General features: G+C 41.3%; 1 protein-coding gene across 4 annotated transcripts in view; it reads right to left on the bottom strand.

Moving 5' to 3' along the window:
• pcdh17 (protocadherin 17) overlaps nt 1–15,041 on the bottom strand; it is a 73,252-nt gene that overhangs the window by 29,256 nt on the left and 28,955 nt on the right. For 2 of the 4 annotated variants that reach the window (XM_033624915.2, XM_033624931.2), the window contains exons 3-4: nt 13,930–13,988; nt 13,288–13,460 (exon numbers count right to left, since the gene is read on the bottom strand). In XM_033624915.2, the coding sequence (XP_033480806.1) occupies nt 13,288–13,460; nt 13,930–13,988 (232 nt within the window). The remainder of the gene's footprint in view (nt 1–13,287; nt 13,461–13,929; nt 13,989–15,041) is intronic. The other 2 variants (XM_033624922.2, XM_033624940.2) reach the window with 1 other exon arrangement.

The following is a 15,041-nucleotide window of genomic DNA, read 5'->3' as shown; positions in this document are numbered from 1 at the left end:
CCATCTGTCTGTCTATAACGAAGTCTAATGTTGAGGGTGCTTGATTTGATATCATAGTTTAGATATAAAGTAAAGCATGAAACAACCCTCAGCCCGTTAGAAATACAAACTGTGGCAGTGAAGGTATGGGCTGTGACACTCCACAAAAAACATCAGCTCCAATTTACAGCATTTTACTGTAAAAATACAATTCCCTTAAAGAGACACTTTGCTCATTTCCAACCAGCATCGTATCATAACTGTGGGTAGCATGTGTGAATGAACTATGGTAAAAATCCCTCCATCTTACTTGAGCCCAGATCTTCCTGCTCATCTCTCAGCTCAAATCCGCCAGATGACGCATTTTGCTGGCTTTTGGGCTGCTGCTCGAACTACAGATTGCGCTTCTGCATTTTCATATGCCCGCCGCCACCGACACAAAGAGAATAGAAGCAGATTGAGAGAGAGAGAGCCTCCCCTCTTTCTCTGCCTTTCTCAAACTAGAACCAAACTCAGATAAAACTAAGCAGCGCTGATCAAATATAAACCAAGATTCTGTTACTGTGTTGCCATCCCTCACTTCAAAACATATTTTAGCTCAGTATGTAACTGTAATTCGAAATCTTTTGGTCATATAGCACCTGTTTCAAAAGTATTTGCGTCTTTCTACAACACAGACCAGTGGTTTGCATTTATATTGGTGCACAATAGCTTCTATAACATGTGTTATGACTGTTATCATGACATACGACAATAGAATAAGAAAAAAATAAGCTTTTGTGATATAGCCTGGAAATCCAGACTCAAATCTAGAAAGATTTTGAGTCTGGCCCTCACCGATACACCCTTCCTACCCAACTACTACTAAATGAAGCATATTAAATGCAGCCGCATGCAATTGGATAGCACAATAGCCAACCAGAGCAAAAAACAAGGTCACATATTCATTGCACTAAGCCCCATTTGTTTGCCAAACAGTGGGGCTAACTGATATATTATGCTTTTGCCGTATCCCGTCGGTAAAACAGCAAAAACTTCCTTCCTGGAAACGAAGTCTTCTGTTCCTCCCTCAAGGAAAAAGATAAGTGTAGTTGGCTTAGCGTTTCTTCCAAAGCTAACGTGAATGGACGCGGTCCTTCGGCAGCTGCCATCTTGGCTGTTTACTTTTCGACTCCTACGGTGCAGCGCTGTCCTCATCATGTTACGCCAGCCCAGAGCCCGCCTCTGTCAGATAGACTGATCTGATTGATCCGATGCCGATTCACCGGGCTCTGCTCGTTGGGGCCAGATCCCTGTGCAGAGCAAATTCGAATTTGCTAGGGGCGGGGCATCTGGATACTGTCTACTGATTTTTTTTCCACATATCTTTAGGTGGTAGGTCGTCTTTGTTGCTGCTTTGTTGTAATTTGCTCCGTACAATAAAGTGATCCATTGTCCCACTCACTGCATTCTCTTGTTAAATGGTATCATCCCTCACACTTGCTGCCAATCAGGGCTTTTGATGTGTCATAAACTTATAATTCTCACATGCGGACGGTGACAAATAGGCTCCCCATGAAGGTTTTCTAAATCAAATTTTAGCTAGAGTTTGCTTCTTAATTAGAAAATGGTTGCACACAACATACTGATACAGTCAATTAAAAATTCATTAATAACTTTTTGTATAGGCCCAGTTAAATATTGCAGTAATAATGCGTGGTTATCACAAAATCCCACAGCACACCTGGATTGGCATCACGGCACACCATTTGAGAACCACTGACATCTCTCCAGCCGTGCGCTACTTTAGCCGTCATATCAAACCCTGAACATTTAACTTAACCCTATAATGTAACATTTTATCTCATCATCTGTCATCTTGGTAATGTTTCTTTTAATTTATGACAAGGATGGATTGGCAGATTTGTTTCTTGTGGTCTGAAAGAGATCCAACTCAAGAGACAGAAACTACAGATGGCAGCAGTGCTTCTTTGACTGTTACAATACCGACTGAAGTCTGTCAGGAGAGTAAAGCTGCAACTACAAACTGTTTATCTGTTCATTTTTTCTGTCATTAATTAACTTGTCTTTTGCGAATAAGGACAAATACCAATTAACTAACCAAATAATTGTCATTTCAATTCAATATATAACAAGCAGCTATTTGCTGCAACTCATAAGCTGTAATGCTTTTTTTTTTTACTTGATAAACTGCTTGAACAATCATCAGGTTCAGTGCTAATGATGTTTTCAAGGCACTTACATTAGTGCTGGAAGAGATGCTGGTGTATGTGACTGAAAAATGATAGGTAGGAAGTAAACTAGGCTATCAAAGCATATGTGCAAGAGTGTGGTTTCTGTCTAGAATTACATCCAACACACACACACTCACACACACACTGACACAAACACACACATGCACGAATGCCCGGCTGTCCATGGACAGAGGACAGATGGCCGCGGAGTGGCTCTGATCCAGGAAGTGACGACGTTCTGTATCATTATAATCTGCTCCATAGTATCCTCCCTACTGCTGTGCTGGACAACATGTTTCACCCGCTGAGAGCAGATACTGGAACAGCTCCTCTGCTGCTCCATCACACATACTCTTAGAGAGGTGCTGTGACAACAAACGAACTTGAGTGCTCCTTCATTTAACCCCTTAGAAAGTTAGTCATTTCACAGGCCGCGGTTGCCACGATTCTCTCGATGCAGCAGAGGAACGTACACAAGAACAGTGCAAATGTACAGCAGCAGCAGCCTGTTCAAAAACGTATGCACTCAGCCTTTCACAAATCAGTCTTGAATTGCTCACAGGGGTTATGTGAGCGACACACAGACACACAAGCGCGATGCTGCACGTCACTGATTCTCAGCCTGTTCTCAGTAAAAGCCCACTTGGTAGCACCCATGAGCTGAAAAACTGCAGCAGCATCTTCCCTCTCTGAATGCAGTGCCAGAGCTTCTATCTTAAATTATCTCAGCATCAAAAGTTAGGATAACATCCTAATTGCGTGCGCTGTAATAACAAATTTAACTAAGCTTTTCAGTGAAGGGTTCATGCCTGGAAACAACATCAGAAAAAAAAAAAGAAAAACGTAGGCTGCAGTGCCATGGGGCTGTTAATGTTAATTAATTTCATTTATAGTGCAGACTCCAAATCTATTATTGTTGTTCATGTGATTACAAAGAGAACAACTGGGAGCAGAAACACGTCTGTCACAATGATGGAGCTGATATACACTGGATTTCCTCGTTTGCTGTTGGTGCGGGGGGGAGGGGGATATATCTCACACATGTGGTAGAACAAGTTTGGCACAGGTGGGTGTTTTTGGCCGTTAAGTCTCACCTGTGTGAAAACATGCAGTCTGGAGGAGAACGCAGGTTACGAGCCTTGTTTACAGCAAGCAAGGCTGTGTGCATGTATGAACTGTAAACATGAAATATGCAAAGTAATCAAACCGCCTACAGTCGCCTCACTTCTAGAGTTCCATTATACACAAATGAGGCACTGACGCACACACATTCAAATCCATCTTCAGGTGAAGCTTATGGCAAGGGACAATGACAAAGAGAATCTCCAGCTGGATCCACAGGTCAGCAGGTCAAAGTGTGTTTAATACCGTGCGTGGAAAATCTGTTTTCCAGGGACAAATACAAGAAAAAAATAAATAATGATAATATCACTGAGGGTTTACTGGACCCAACAGTGGATGAAACTTTAACAATATGGTTGAGGAGTGATTAACTTTTAATCTCCATGACTCTGGACTCTAATCCTCATACTCAGCGCGCCTACATTTTCAAATGGGGCCTTGAATAACGTTTCCACAGCATTTAATGGCTTTGTGTGTTTTTTTCAATGTCTAATATGAGCGAACACACACTTGGATTAATGCCCTGTAATGTTCTCATTACAGAGCGGTGTGAGGAGAGAGGGCTGGGCAGCTGTGAGCATTCAGGGACAGCAGCCCTGTTCTGAGGGTGCTGCAGAAAAGCACTCTGAATGGGATCTTTTTTTAAGATGAGAAGTCCAATCATGCTATGATGAGAGGCTGTAAGGGTGCTCAGAATGAAATAAGACATATTTTTACTCATTGCTTCCATAAACATGCCATAATTATTCACTGCGGCTACCAGGGTGAAGGGATAATGCCAGAGATTTATAGCCCAAGTGGTTAAGAGTCCGAGATATTCATCAATCCTCCCAAACGCTGTGGTGCCACAGTGCTCGAGATAGGCTTCGCCGGCTGAATGAGGATCGGGGGTGAGCCGCCATGCAGGCGGGCTGAGGTTTAGAGGTGGAAATCACACCCCACAGCTGGCCCGGTCCAATATCACACACGCTAAGCACAAGAGGAAGGACACAAGAATGGACATTACCCTTCATGAACCACAATCATAACAATGGAATTTAATAAAACTTGGTGTATTAAAGAAAATAGACTAATCCCTATAAATCTTCCATAATGAGAGAGAAGAAATCCTAAGACTGTGATATTTCCCCTCCCTTCACCCCACAAGATTTTAGGCTTTCCACAGGATTCCACTAGCTTAGCTGCAAATCGCCTCACTGCTGTGTGATACCACCATATCCGCTAAGAATGGGGTGAACACACGATCTGGCACACGTGTGTGGCCACACAAACACACACACACTCACAAATCTTATTTGACTCTGTGTGATGCATCCTGGAGAGGTCCAGATTGCTGATGGTTCTCATTGTCCACACTAGGAAAGTAGCTGGAGATGTTGCCATGAATCAGGCTATCAGCCCAGCCAGGGACAGGCCATGGAGGGCTGAGAAGATGAGGAGCAGGGAAAAGATGAAAGGCTCAGAGACAAATCCTCTCTGTCCAATGGCTCGCGCAAACCGTAACAAGAAACATGAGCATCTGGCTGCTGTTTTCAGATGTTGCTTGTTTTTCTAATCTACTCCCCAAGGTCATGCTACAGACTTTTAGATCATTTCTTTTATGGTTAGATATTAAAGCACAACAGAAACTTCATGAAGAGAAGCCAAAAATATCCGCTTTGTTTTTAATAATGATGACAAAGAGCCAGCGTGCAGTCAGCGAGGAGGTAGGCAGCTCTCTAACACATCAAGTCCTGCTCACGCGGCAATGAGAGAGTTCACGGGAATGATGCACGTACATGTCTCCACTGGAACAACGGTTGTAAACACACTCTGATGGCCTTAATTAATCATGTTTAAACAGACAGATGTGATAGCTTCACATGAAACCATGACTCCTCCATATGCTACCTGTTTGGAATAATGTTTGTAAACTAACTAATTACAGTGCTCTCAAATGAAGCCTCTCTCTCAGCAGATGTTTGTCCATTAACCTGCAGAACAATTACTTTAACATCGTGTGTAGAATCGCACTTTAATGATGCCCTCTCTGCACTGGAGAGTACACCCTGATGGAGACTTTAGTTGATTGTGCTAGCCTGATAACAGACATTATATAACATGAATAAAAGCCTCGGCTTTCATTTTGGAAAACAAAGTTCTTACTGTGCTTATTTACAGGAGAACAAAAGTGCATTTTTCAGTTCTTTGTGAAAATCAATGGGAAATAATTGTGTTATATTTGCTGTTTTTCGCCATTTATATAAACCTACCAAGGGTTTCATTAAGCCTCTCAATCACAGGGAATGAAAGATGTGACTATCATACATCACAATATCACACATACACTGTATGCAAATATCACAGCCAGGAATAATCTATTAATAGAAAAGAAAGATGCGAGTCTTTGTCTTTGTCTAATCTCATTGTTCCAGCACTGTTCAGAAAGTTGAAACTGTTGTTTTTTAACTTTCCATCTGACGAATAAAAGTCGGTTTGTCCAAACGATACGACTGAGTCACGTTCTGGCTGTGTCGTGGCTCCGTCACATGCCCGTTTTGGATCCAATGCCCACTGGAAATGTTACAGAAGAAAGCGCGTCGACAAGCAGCCTGTCTTTCAGCAGCCAGATTTCGTGTTGCTTTGTTCATTTGAGATTCAATTGTGCTGCGTCTAAACTGTCTAAACCTTCTCCTTCCCTCTGCCAGTCTCTGTCTTTCTCTTGCTTCGACTGAAAACTTTACATTCTCGACAATAATTTACCCCTCACTGGAAACCCACAAAGAATACTATTCTGAATCAGACACAAATCCACCCATCAGACTGTGATAAACCAGCACTGACACAGTTGCAAACCCCATCACTGTTTTGGCAGATGACTCAAACATTTTTAGAAAGCTCTGAAACAACTCAAAGGTCCAGCGTGTAGGATTCAGCTGGATATATTGGCAGAAATGAAACACAGTATAAGAAGAATTTTCTTTAGTGTATAGTAGACTGAAAATAAGAACAGCTGTGTTTTTATTACCTTAGAGTGAGTTGTTTATATCTACATAGTGAGCGGGTCCTCGTCTAGGGAGATCGCCATGTTGCCCCGCCATTTCTACAGTAGCCCAGAACTGACAAAACACTGGCTCTAGATAAGGCCATTCTTGTATTCTTCAGGGTGTCTACAGTTACATTAAATGCTTTTTAAAGACACCTTTTAACCAAATGTATGACCTTTTTTTTTTTGACAAATCATGTTTTACTTATTGAGGAAAGCATTGCAGGTAAGTAACAGTCATCTGGTCTTGTGCAGAGGTAGGTTTTATGTAGGAATATTGTTATTAGAGTGAGTGAACTTGATCTACGTACATTTTGCAAACAGGTAAGCACAAGTATGAAGTAAGATGACAGTATTATAATGTTTTAAAGGTTCGTAACATTAGAAATGTGGACTTTTACTTCAAAAAAGCTTCACTCATTTTAATAAAAATAAATTAAAATATTAGTAAATAAATTAGATAAAATGTTTGTAGCAGTTAAAACCTCAAAAATTCAAATTCAGGACTATTTAATGACTTTAAAGGCCTTTTTGTTGTAGCATTGAATATAAGACATTTTTTTAAGGACCTGTAGACATCCTTTATTTGCGTTCTTTATTCATTTGCAAAGAGCAGCATCATAAAAATGCAGATGTTTTTTAACGCGAAGCTGCTTTATTCAGCCTTTTTACCAGTTTAGATCACAAGGTCCATTTGTTTTGGAGAGGATAGAGACCTCTGTGGATAATTTAGCTCCTGGTAAAAACCTCCAGAACAATGAACACTGAAGGAATACTAATCAGGAGGAGTTTCAGCTGGCTGCAATCTGACACTAACTCTCCCTAAATGTTACACACTAGTCCTTTAAACTATCAGAGTTACTATTTATTGTATGAACAAGAAGAAGAGCTGACGAGGAATCAACACAATTAAACAATTTAGCTAACATACAACAATCATAAAAACAAACAATACCTGGGTGGCACCCTAGGCAGCCGCAAATGTTGCCTACAGGAGAAATTACCACTGTTCATTAACAATAAACCTAACTGTTTTGGTCAACGGGGCGCACAGTTTGCCTATACAAGGTATATTTGGTCAGCTGTAAATACAACTGTTTGATTCACAGCACCAAATGACACACATGCATCATCAAACGCAACCAGAACTGCAATATACATTTCCTGTACTGGTCTACATGCACATTTGTAATGAAAATGACACGCATGTAAACACTGAACTCATAACATGCTGATCGTGTCACTGTTTGTATACCAGTTCAGACTTATTCAAATCATACATGTAATACGCATCTGCCCACCCCATGAAAAAACATGTCTGCATTTGTCTGTCCATGAAATATGAATGATGTTGAATGGAATGCCCTTTTCCAACAGCCAGATAAAGGTTTATTGAAGGCCAAAGTGAGCAGGATAGAGGTTGCCATGGCTGCAAGTGTGAAAAGGGCATCTGATCTGACTTCTGACCAGTCAATTAATCTCGGAATTGCATTTTTTTTTTTTCTTTATCAAAGGTTCGCTCGCGACTCGAAATTAATTGCGGCGAATAAAAAGGGGAAAAAAAAAAATGAAAGGCTGAGATTGCGGCGACTTGAAACACTTTGAAAAAGTAGTAAAAGTGCTAGAGTCTTAAGATTAAGATTGCCACGAGGGAAGATGGGTGAATATTTAAGATGGATTAAAGTCTGAATATTTAGTTTACTTGGTCTCAGTGTGGACTGTTAGAGAAGACTTATTATTCAATATAACAACATACACAGAGACTACACTTTTTCATAATATTACAGATGGGCAAATGTAAAGTCGTGACCTCATCTTGCTTAGAAGTGCCACAATACGGACTCAAAAATCCATTACAGAGATTGCTTTTTAAAAGATACATTGTGCTTTTTGTATTTAATTGAAAATGCTAATGGTAAGAATAATAACAGAGGCGAAATTCTTCAGCCTTATATCTAAAAGAATAAATGAGCTCTCATCGTTCCCAGCAGTGTGCTCATATAATATACTTACAGTAAGTTGTCCTGCGATGTTGTTATGTCAGCACAACGTCCATATTTGACCAACACTCAAAAGCTCTGGCTGCAAAATCCCACGTACAAGTTTTTGAAATCGAAAATACTTCCATAACACTTTACTTGAAGGCATCTACATAAGAGTGACATGACACTGTCATAACTATGACATGACATGGACATGAACCTGTCATGAACATTATGTACATGTCATAAACCTTTATGACTGCTGTCATTAAGTGTCATTTGGTTTTTGTAATGACAAGTTAACATTGTTTGGGTTGTCTTGATTAAGACATCAAAGTGACATTACCAGAAGTTGTCTTTGTTATGACAAGTTGACATTAAATTTGTTTGGGGTGTCCTTATAATGACAAGTTGACATTAACCAGGATGACATTACCAGAAGATGTCTTTACATTAATGTCAAGATGTCATTATAAGGACATCCCATACAAATTTAATGTCAACTTGTCATAAACACAAACAGAGGTGCATTTCTTGTTAATGTCAAGGTGTTACAACAAAGACATCTGCTGGTAATGTCATCCTGGTTAATGTCAACTTGTCATAATAAGGACATCCCAAACAAATTTAATGTCAACTTGTCATGACAAAGACAACTTCTGGTAATGTCACTTTGATTAATGTCAAGTTGTCATAATCAAGACAACCCATACAATGTCAACTTGTCATTACAAAAACTGTGTTAATGACACTTAATGACAGCAGTCATAAACGTTTATGACATGTACATAATGTTCATGACAGGTTCATGACCGTGTCATGTCATAGTTATGACAGTGTCATGTCACCCTTATGTAGATACCTTCAAGTAAAGCGTTATGAATACTTCTTTTTTTACCTTGCGAAAAGAGTCAAACACAACTAAGGTTTCATCAATCAAGGTTTTTAAGCCTTTGAGATTTTGTAAAACGAGTTATAAGTCCGCAAGTGCTGCATGAACGACATAAAGGTCCACACTGTAACAAAATGTCACTGAAACAGTATGTCTGTCATTGGCCAAACGTCACCAAAATCTTTTTTTTAAGATTTCCTGCGACCAAACAGAGAGATAATATGTTTTAAGAACATCATACATTTGCCACATATTCTGTACATAATTATAAGTTCAGCAAACTCATTGACATCCTCACCGCCATAACTTATTTAACATCTACAGAGAAGCCAGGCATCACATAAACACAGGGTTTGATGAGTAACAATTAATTATGCAGCATCATCATTTATTTGTGTACAGTATACATGCCTGTGTGCGCATCTGCATCTTCGTTTGGGTGTGTATGTGCCAAAGGTTTGCGTGTGCGAGAGCAATTCACAAATCATGACACTTCCCTTATTTAAGCTATTTACGAGCTGAGGGACGGTGTGGGGGTGGAGATTTCTATCACCCTGCCACAAATAACGGGGAAAAGTCAATATCATCGCCTTCTACTGCGCTGTCATAGAAACACATCTCATGCTGTCGCTCCTGACTGGATCCACCATGCTGTCCTTGTGGTATCACATCCTCCTCCCACCACCACCACCTCCTTCTCCTCCTCCGTCCCACTCATGCCTCACTTTTAAAAACAAGGCAGGCAGCTTGATTATCACGCTCCAATCGCAGCTAATTAGGACAGGTCAGCTGGTACAGTCAAACAGTATCCCTGTCAAACAGTGTCCCTCCATGCTCCTCCTCCCCCCCTCCATCATCCCTCTCTCTCCATTTCCTCGGACAGCCCTATCAGTGGGTAACATCTCCCTACACCACCACCGCCTGTCTGTTCATGATAGCGACTATGGCAGTCATCTCCACAGAGGCGAGCGATGTGCTGCCAGCCACTCCGCCGGAGCCAGACAAGCCCATATCAACGTCTGCTGCAGGCGCGCTGGAGCATCAATTAATCGCCGTTTAAAACTGGCAAAAAAAAAATGCATTTGATATACTTAAGCCTAATTAATACTTTGCTACCAATTTTGCAGGGCTAATTAATCAATTTGAGACCGGTCCCCAGTGCGAAGATGTCCAGATTATGTTGTTGGGGAGGAAACCGTACCAAACATCAGAGAAGAAGATGAAGATGAGATTGTGTGTTTGTTCTACCAATGCCTTTAGGGGACATCAAATTGCTTGTAGGAAGGCTGATGAGACAGTCTGCGGGGGTCTGCACATATGCTTAACCAGTCCTATTCTTCTTTGCACTTTGTAGTTTGCACTATACTACTTTAATGTTTGTGTGTCTCCTGTATGTTCAGTTAGTCTGTAACTTTGTGTTCTGCTGCTGCCTACCTGGAACAGGTCTCTCTTGTAAATGAGACCCTGGGTCTCAATGAGATTTTACCTGTATAAATAAAGGTTAATAAAAATGCCTTTTACCACAGGAGAGCATGAGGATAGAAACTGCGGGGAAAGAGGTAGAAGTGAGAGGGAAAAGAGAAGGATGGCAAAATCAAAAAGAGGAAGACACAATTGTTTGTACACTGTAGGCTACAACCTAGTGACTATAAAGGCTAAGAACTGAAACAGGGTTGGGGATTGATTGGGACTTGAACTACATGCTTTGTGCACTTGTAGTTCTATTTATACTGAGCCAGTGAATGAGGCCGCAGAGTCCTGGCAGGCGAGCAGAGAGAGCTACAGAGAGTAATTGGGAGGGCTATGCTTGGAGAGAAACGGAGGACTTAAGATGGGATGAAGGAGGGAAGGAGGGGTGATAGAGGGAGACCTATGAAGTAGATGCTAAGTGCTGAGATGTGAAGAAAATAAGCCTGCAGGAAATCGACCCCAGGGAGAGTGACCAATGACAAGCTCCCGTTTCCTTTTTTTTTTTTTTCATCCCATCTGATAATAGACATACCTGTGAGCCTCCATGTGTACAGTTCAAGTGCATGCACGTGGGAAGCTTTTTCTAAACCGCAGATGCATGAAAGCAGAGCGGCACATTACATCATAAGTCCTTCAACAGCTCAGGTTTCCTCCGTTCGCTTTCTCTTTCTGCTGAGCCTCATTAATTAGCCATAAAATTACTACGATAAATTACCTGTACATGAGGTGTACTGTTTAAGACAAAGCAGCAGATGGGACTTCTCTTGAGCTTACCAGGCGCAAGGTGACCGTCTTGTGGTTCATCTTAAACAGCAGGAGGACATAAAACACGAAAACAGACCTTTTTAAGCAGATGACATTGTAATCTGAGGTGCAGGAGATCACGCCGTGATATTGTTTTCTGGTGTAAATATTAACTCAGAGTGAGGTATAATTTGTTGCTGTGGAGTATTCAACTGGTGTGTTTGCAACTTAATAAAGATGCACTGGAAAACTGCCAGAGCGCTATTCACCACCTCTCACTCCTCATCACTGCTCTTGCACCATGCCTCGGCCTCCTGCCCCTACCCTCCCCCACATCTTAGCTAAGCCTGCATGTTATTGGCTAAACACAGCCAGCTGCAGCCAGTTAACTGTCTAATCTCGCATCAATCGATTCCCCCCAAACAAGGAGAGGTGGAGAAGTGGAACGAAAGTCGCGGAGCGGGGGTGAAAGCACAGCGGAGTGTGACAATAAATGGGAAAGCGGCGGTGAGTGAGGAACAGGTTGCAGCCAGAGTTTCCAGCGCCGGGTTTCTGTCTGTGTGTGTTTGTGTACGGTTGTGACAATTTCGTCAAAAGGATACTGATCGAAGACAACACACAGCAAACAGAAAGGTGGACGGACTGGCTGTGGTTGGCACTATCAGGGAGTAGCAGTACACGTCCACAAACTATGTTGTATTGGGACGGTTTTAACTGACTGCTGCCCAACACACTCTTGGCTCAGCTTGTCATGTGTTCCATGTGTATAAATGTGATTCTTTCAGTCCCTCATGGACAATTAAATAGGAACATTTTCAAAATGAGAAACATATGGAGCTTTTTAATTGGCCAATTTCTCATGCCAACGTGTGTGGCTTTTTTTTTTTTTTTTTTACTCTAAAAACCAATGGAAAAGAAAAAAATGCGATCTAGTCAGACATGCATATTGCAGCACAGAGTGTTGCACAAATTGTCGCTGTCCTTCCGCAAAGAGTAAAACAGCCCGTCTGTTCCTTGGATTAATAGCACCATTACACAGAATCCATGTTCAGTATACTGCACTGTACTTCTGGATCCAGTCAGTGAGACACATACTTCTTGGTGTTGAGACTTTAGTGAATTTTTATTTCTGCGGGAATATCTGTTTTGCCAAGCAGGTAATGGCCCACACGGAGATACATGACTGGATGAAGCTGCAGTGAGACATTTACCATACCACCTCCTGTCCCATTACTTCTTTCTATATAATCTCGGCTTCCTTGCCTCCCCTGACCCTGCACTAATCATGTGAGGTGGCTGGGGTGGGGAGGACTGCAACAACTCATATCTGGGGAGTTATTGTTCTACACATGTCATGTGTAATCTGCCCGACCCACAGCGCTTAGAATAATTATTCATATTTAATCACCACACTACGAAGCTACATCTCCTGCCGCTCACTAAGTCATTTTCCATGTTCCATTATCAAAGTTTCAGAGACGGGTGCTCAGGGAAGGGGGACTAAATGGAGAGGCTGAAGTAGTTGGGCTTATAAAAACATAATGGGCTTGTCTGCTTTGATAAACTGAGGACGTGTATAGAATGCACACTCGCTCACACCCTCAAATACACACACACACACACACACACACATTAAATGAGAAAAGTGCAGAGAACAAAGTAAGGGAGAATAAAGTAGCCAAGTATAAGTTCAGATTGTGAGTGTTGAGGCAAATCAGTGGCTCAATCGTTAATACAAATAACCGCAGCAGAAACACAAAACACATTGATAGTCATTTGATTCATCTGCCTCGCGTCTTTCATTTCTCATGCGCTCGTATTAGCCATTGAAGGCCTCACCTTGCTCCAAAGGTGGTGGTTTGACGCCTGTAGCCTTCAACTTGAGGGCTTCTTTCGCAGACATATCACAGCAGGAGCCTTTGTTGGTGTCCTGGTCGCTGTCAGCCTGGTCACTGTCCCCATGACCACTGTCTCTGAGGCTCGCTCGCTCTGGGTCTTTGAATGTTGAACTACTAGACACATGAACAGGAACAAAGAAAGACGTATTAGAACGCAGTGTTTGGATGTGGATTTTTTTTTCCAAGGCCTTTTTTTTTTTTTTTTTAAACCATCAGAGGAAGTTTACAAACAGAATGAAACATTGATGAGCATCCCTGAATGCTTAAGTAAAAACAAGAGGAAAATATAATAATAGGATTTAGGATGTGATAAAATGCTTCTAAAAATACTCCGCTGTCTCCTTAAGATGAAACAAAAAGGAAGCATCTTGTGTGCGATTATGTTTTATGTATTATAGAGAACACTGTTAGTGACCACTTTTAAACCTAATTAAATGAACATGACCTTCTTCTTCCTGCTATGACAAAGTGCAATGAATTGTCAGTTTAGCTGCGGCTACTGCTGTGCTACTGTGTTGGGACTATCGGCGGAAAGAAAACAAAGGTCTGAGATGTAGCGACGGTTATAGATCCCAACTCTTACCTTTGAACAAACTGTTGTCTGCTGCCCATATAATTAGGCTCAGTGGGGAAATTGTCCGTCTGTGGAGAAGAGAAAGAGAGAGAGGAAAAAAAAGTATGTAGTGGGCTCTACAGGAATGGGTCCTGCTGAGAAACAAGATCTCCCAGTGACATATGATTAATTATGCAGAAAAAATGAGGTAGAGGACAGACTCGGGGCAAATAAAATACCGGGGATGCGAGCTCTATATCGTTAAGGTTTGAGCATTTCATTAACCACATAAAGCAAGCTAATTAGCCTTTCAGGAATAAACCACAGAGCCGAACATCAAATCTGGCAGACGTGATCAATAACTGCTAGGACAATAGTCTTGATGAGCATAGAAAACTTGTCAGCAAAACATGTCGTAACCAAATTACAGCACTATTTGTACAGAAATTAAAATTCAATTTCTTTTCACAGCATTTCCGTGAGAAACTCTCCAGAGCTTCGACACTTTTGTTTTTCTCTCCGGAATCTGAGAAATTGTTTGTGAGGAACTGGGGCTTGTATGTGTTGAACCGTGTGGTGTTTATTCGATATGGGGCTACCTGATCATACACAGGGGGACTTCATGCTACAGTCTGTGGATCAATAGGAAAAGCACACATGCTGCACACGCTTGAACACACAGACACACTAAAGTCGTATATATAAAGGAAACAGTATGGCACGTATAACAAATACATCAGTATAATGGAATACTGGTACAAAGCAGTGCATAAACTGCACAAACAGTCTTCAATCCTCTGCACTGTATGCAGCAGTGCATTACAGACTGGATCAATCACATTGGCACTGGAAAGCACTGTCTCTCGCTGTCGTTAATTATATCAAAGTACGGTATATGAGGCTTTTTAATCATGTCAATTGATCTAAAAGGTCACAAAGATCCTAGTTTCTTTCTGGCATTTACAGAAGTGCCTGTCAGCCTTACTAATAATGAAAACACCTAATGTAAAAGCAATCAGGTGTACAAGCCACAGAGAACACATAGGTAGAAAGAGACTAATGCATTCATATTTTGTTAAAATTATTACAGGAATATGTCAAAGTCCCTGTTGGGTAGAGGCAGGAAGGGTGGAAACAAATGG

The sequence above is a fragment of the Epinephelus lanceolatus genome, chromosome 2 (assembly GCF_041903045.1).
Source record: "Epinephelus lanceolatus isolate andai-2023 chromosome 2, ASM4190304v1, whole genome shotgun sequence".
Taxonomy (NCBI): Eukaryota; Metazoa; Chordata; class Actinopteri; order Perciformes; family Serranidae; genus Epinephelus; species Epinephelus lanceolatus.
This window is presented reverse-complemented; position numbering and strand designations above follow the sequence as displayed.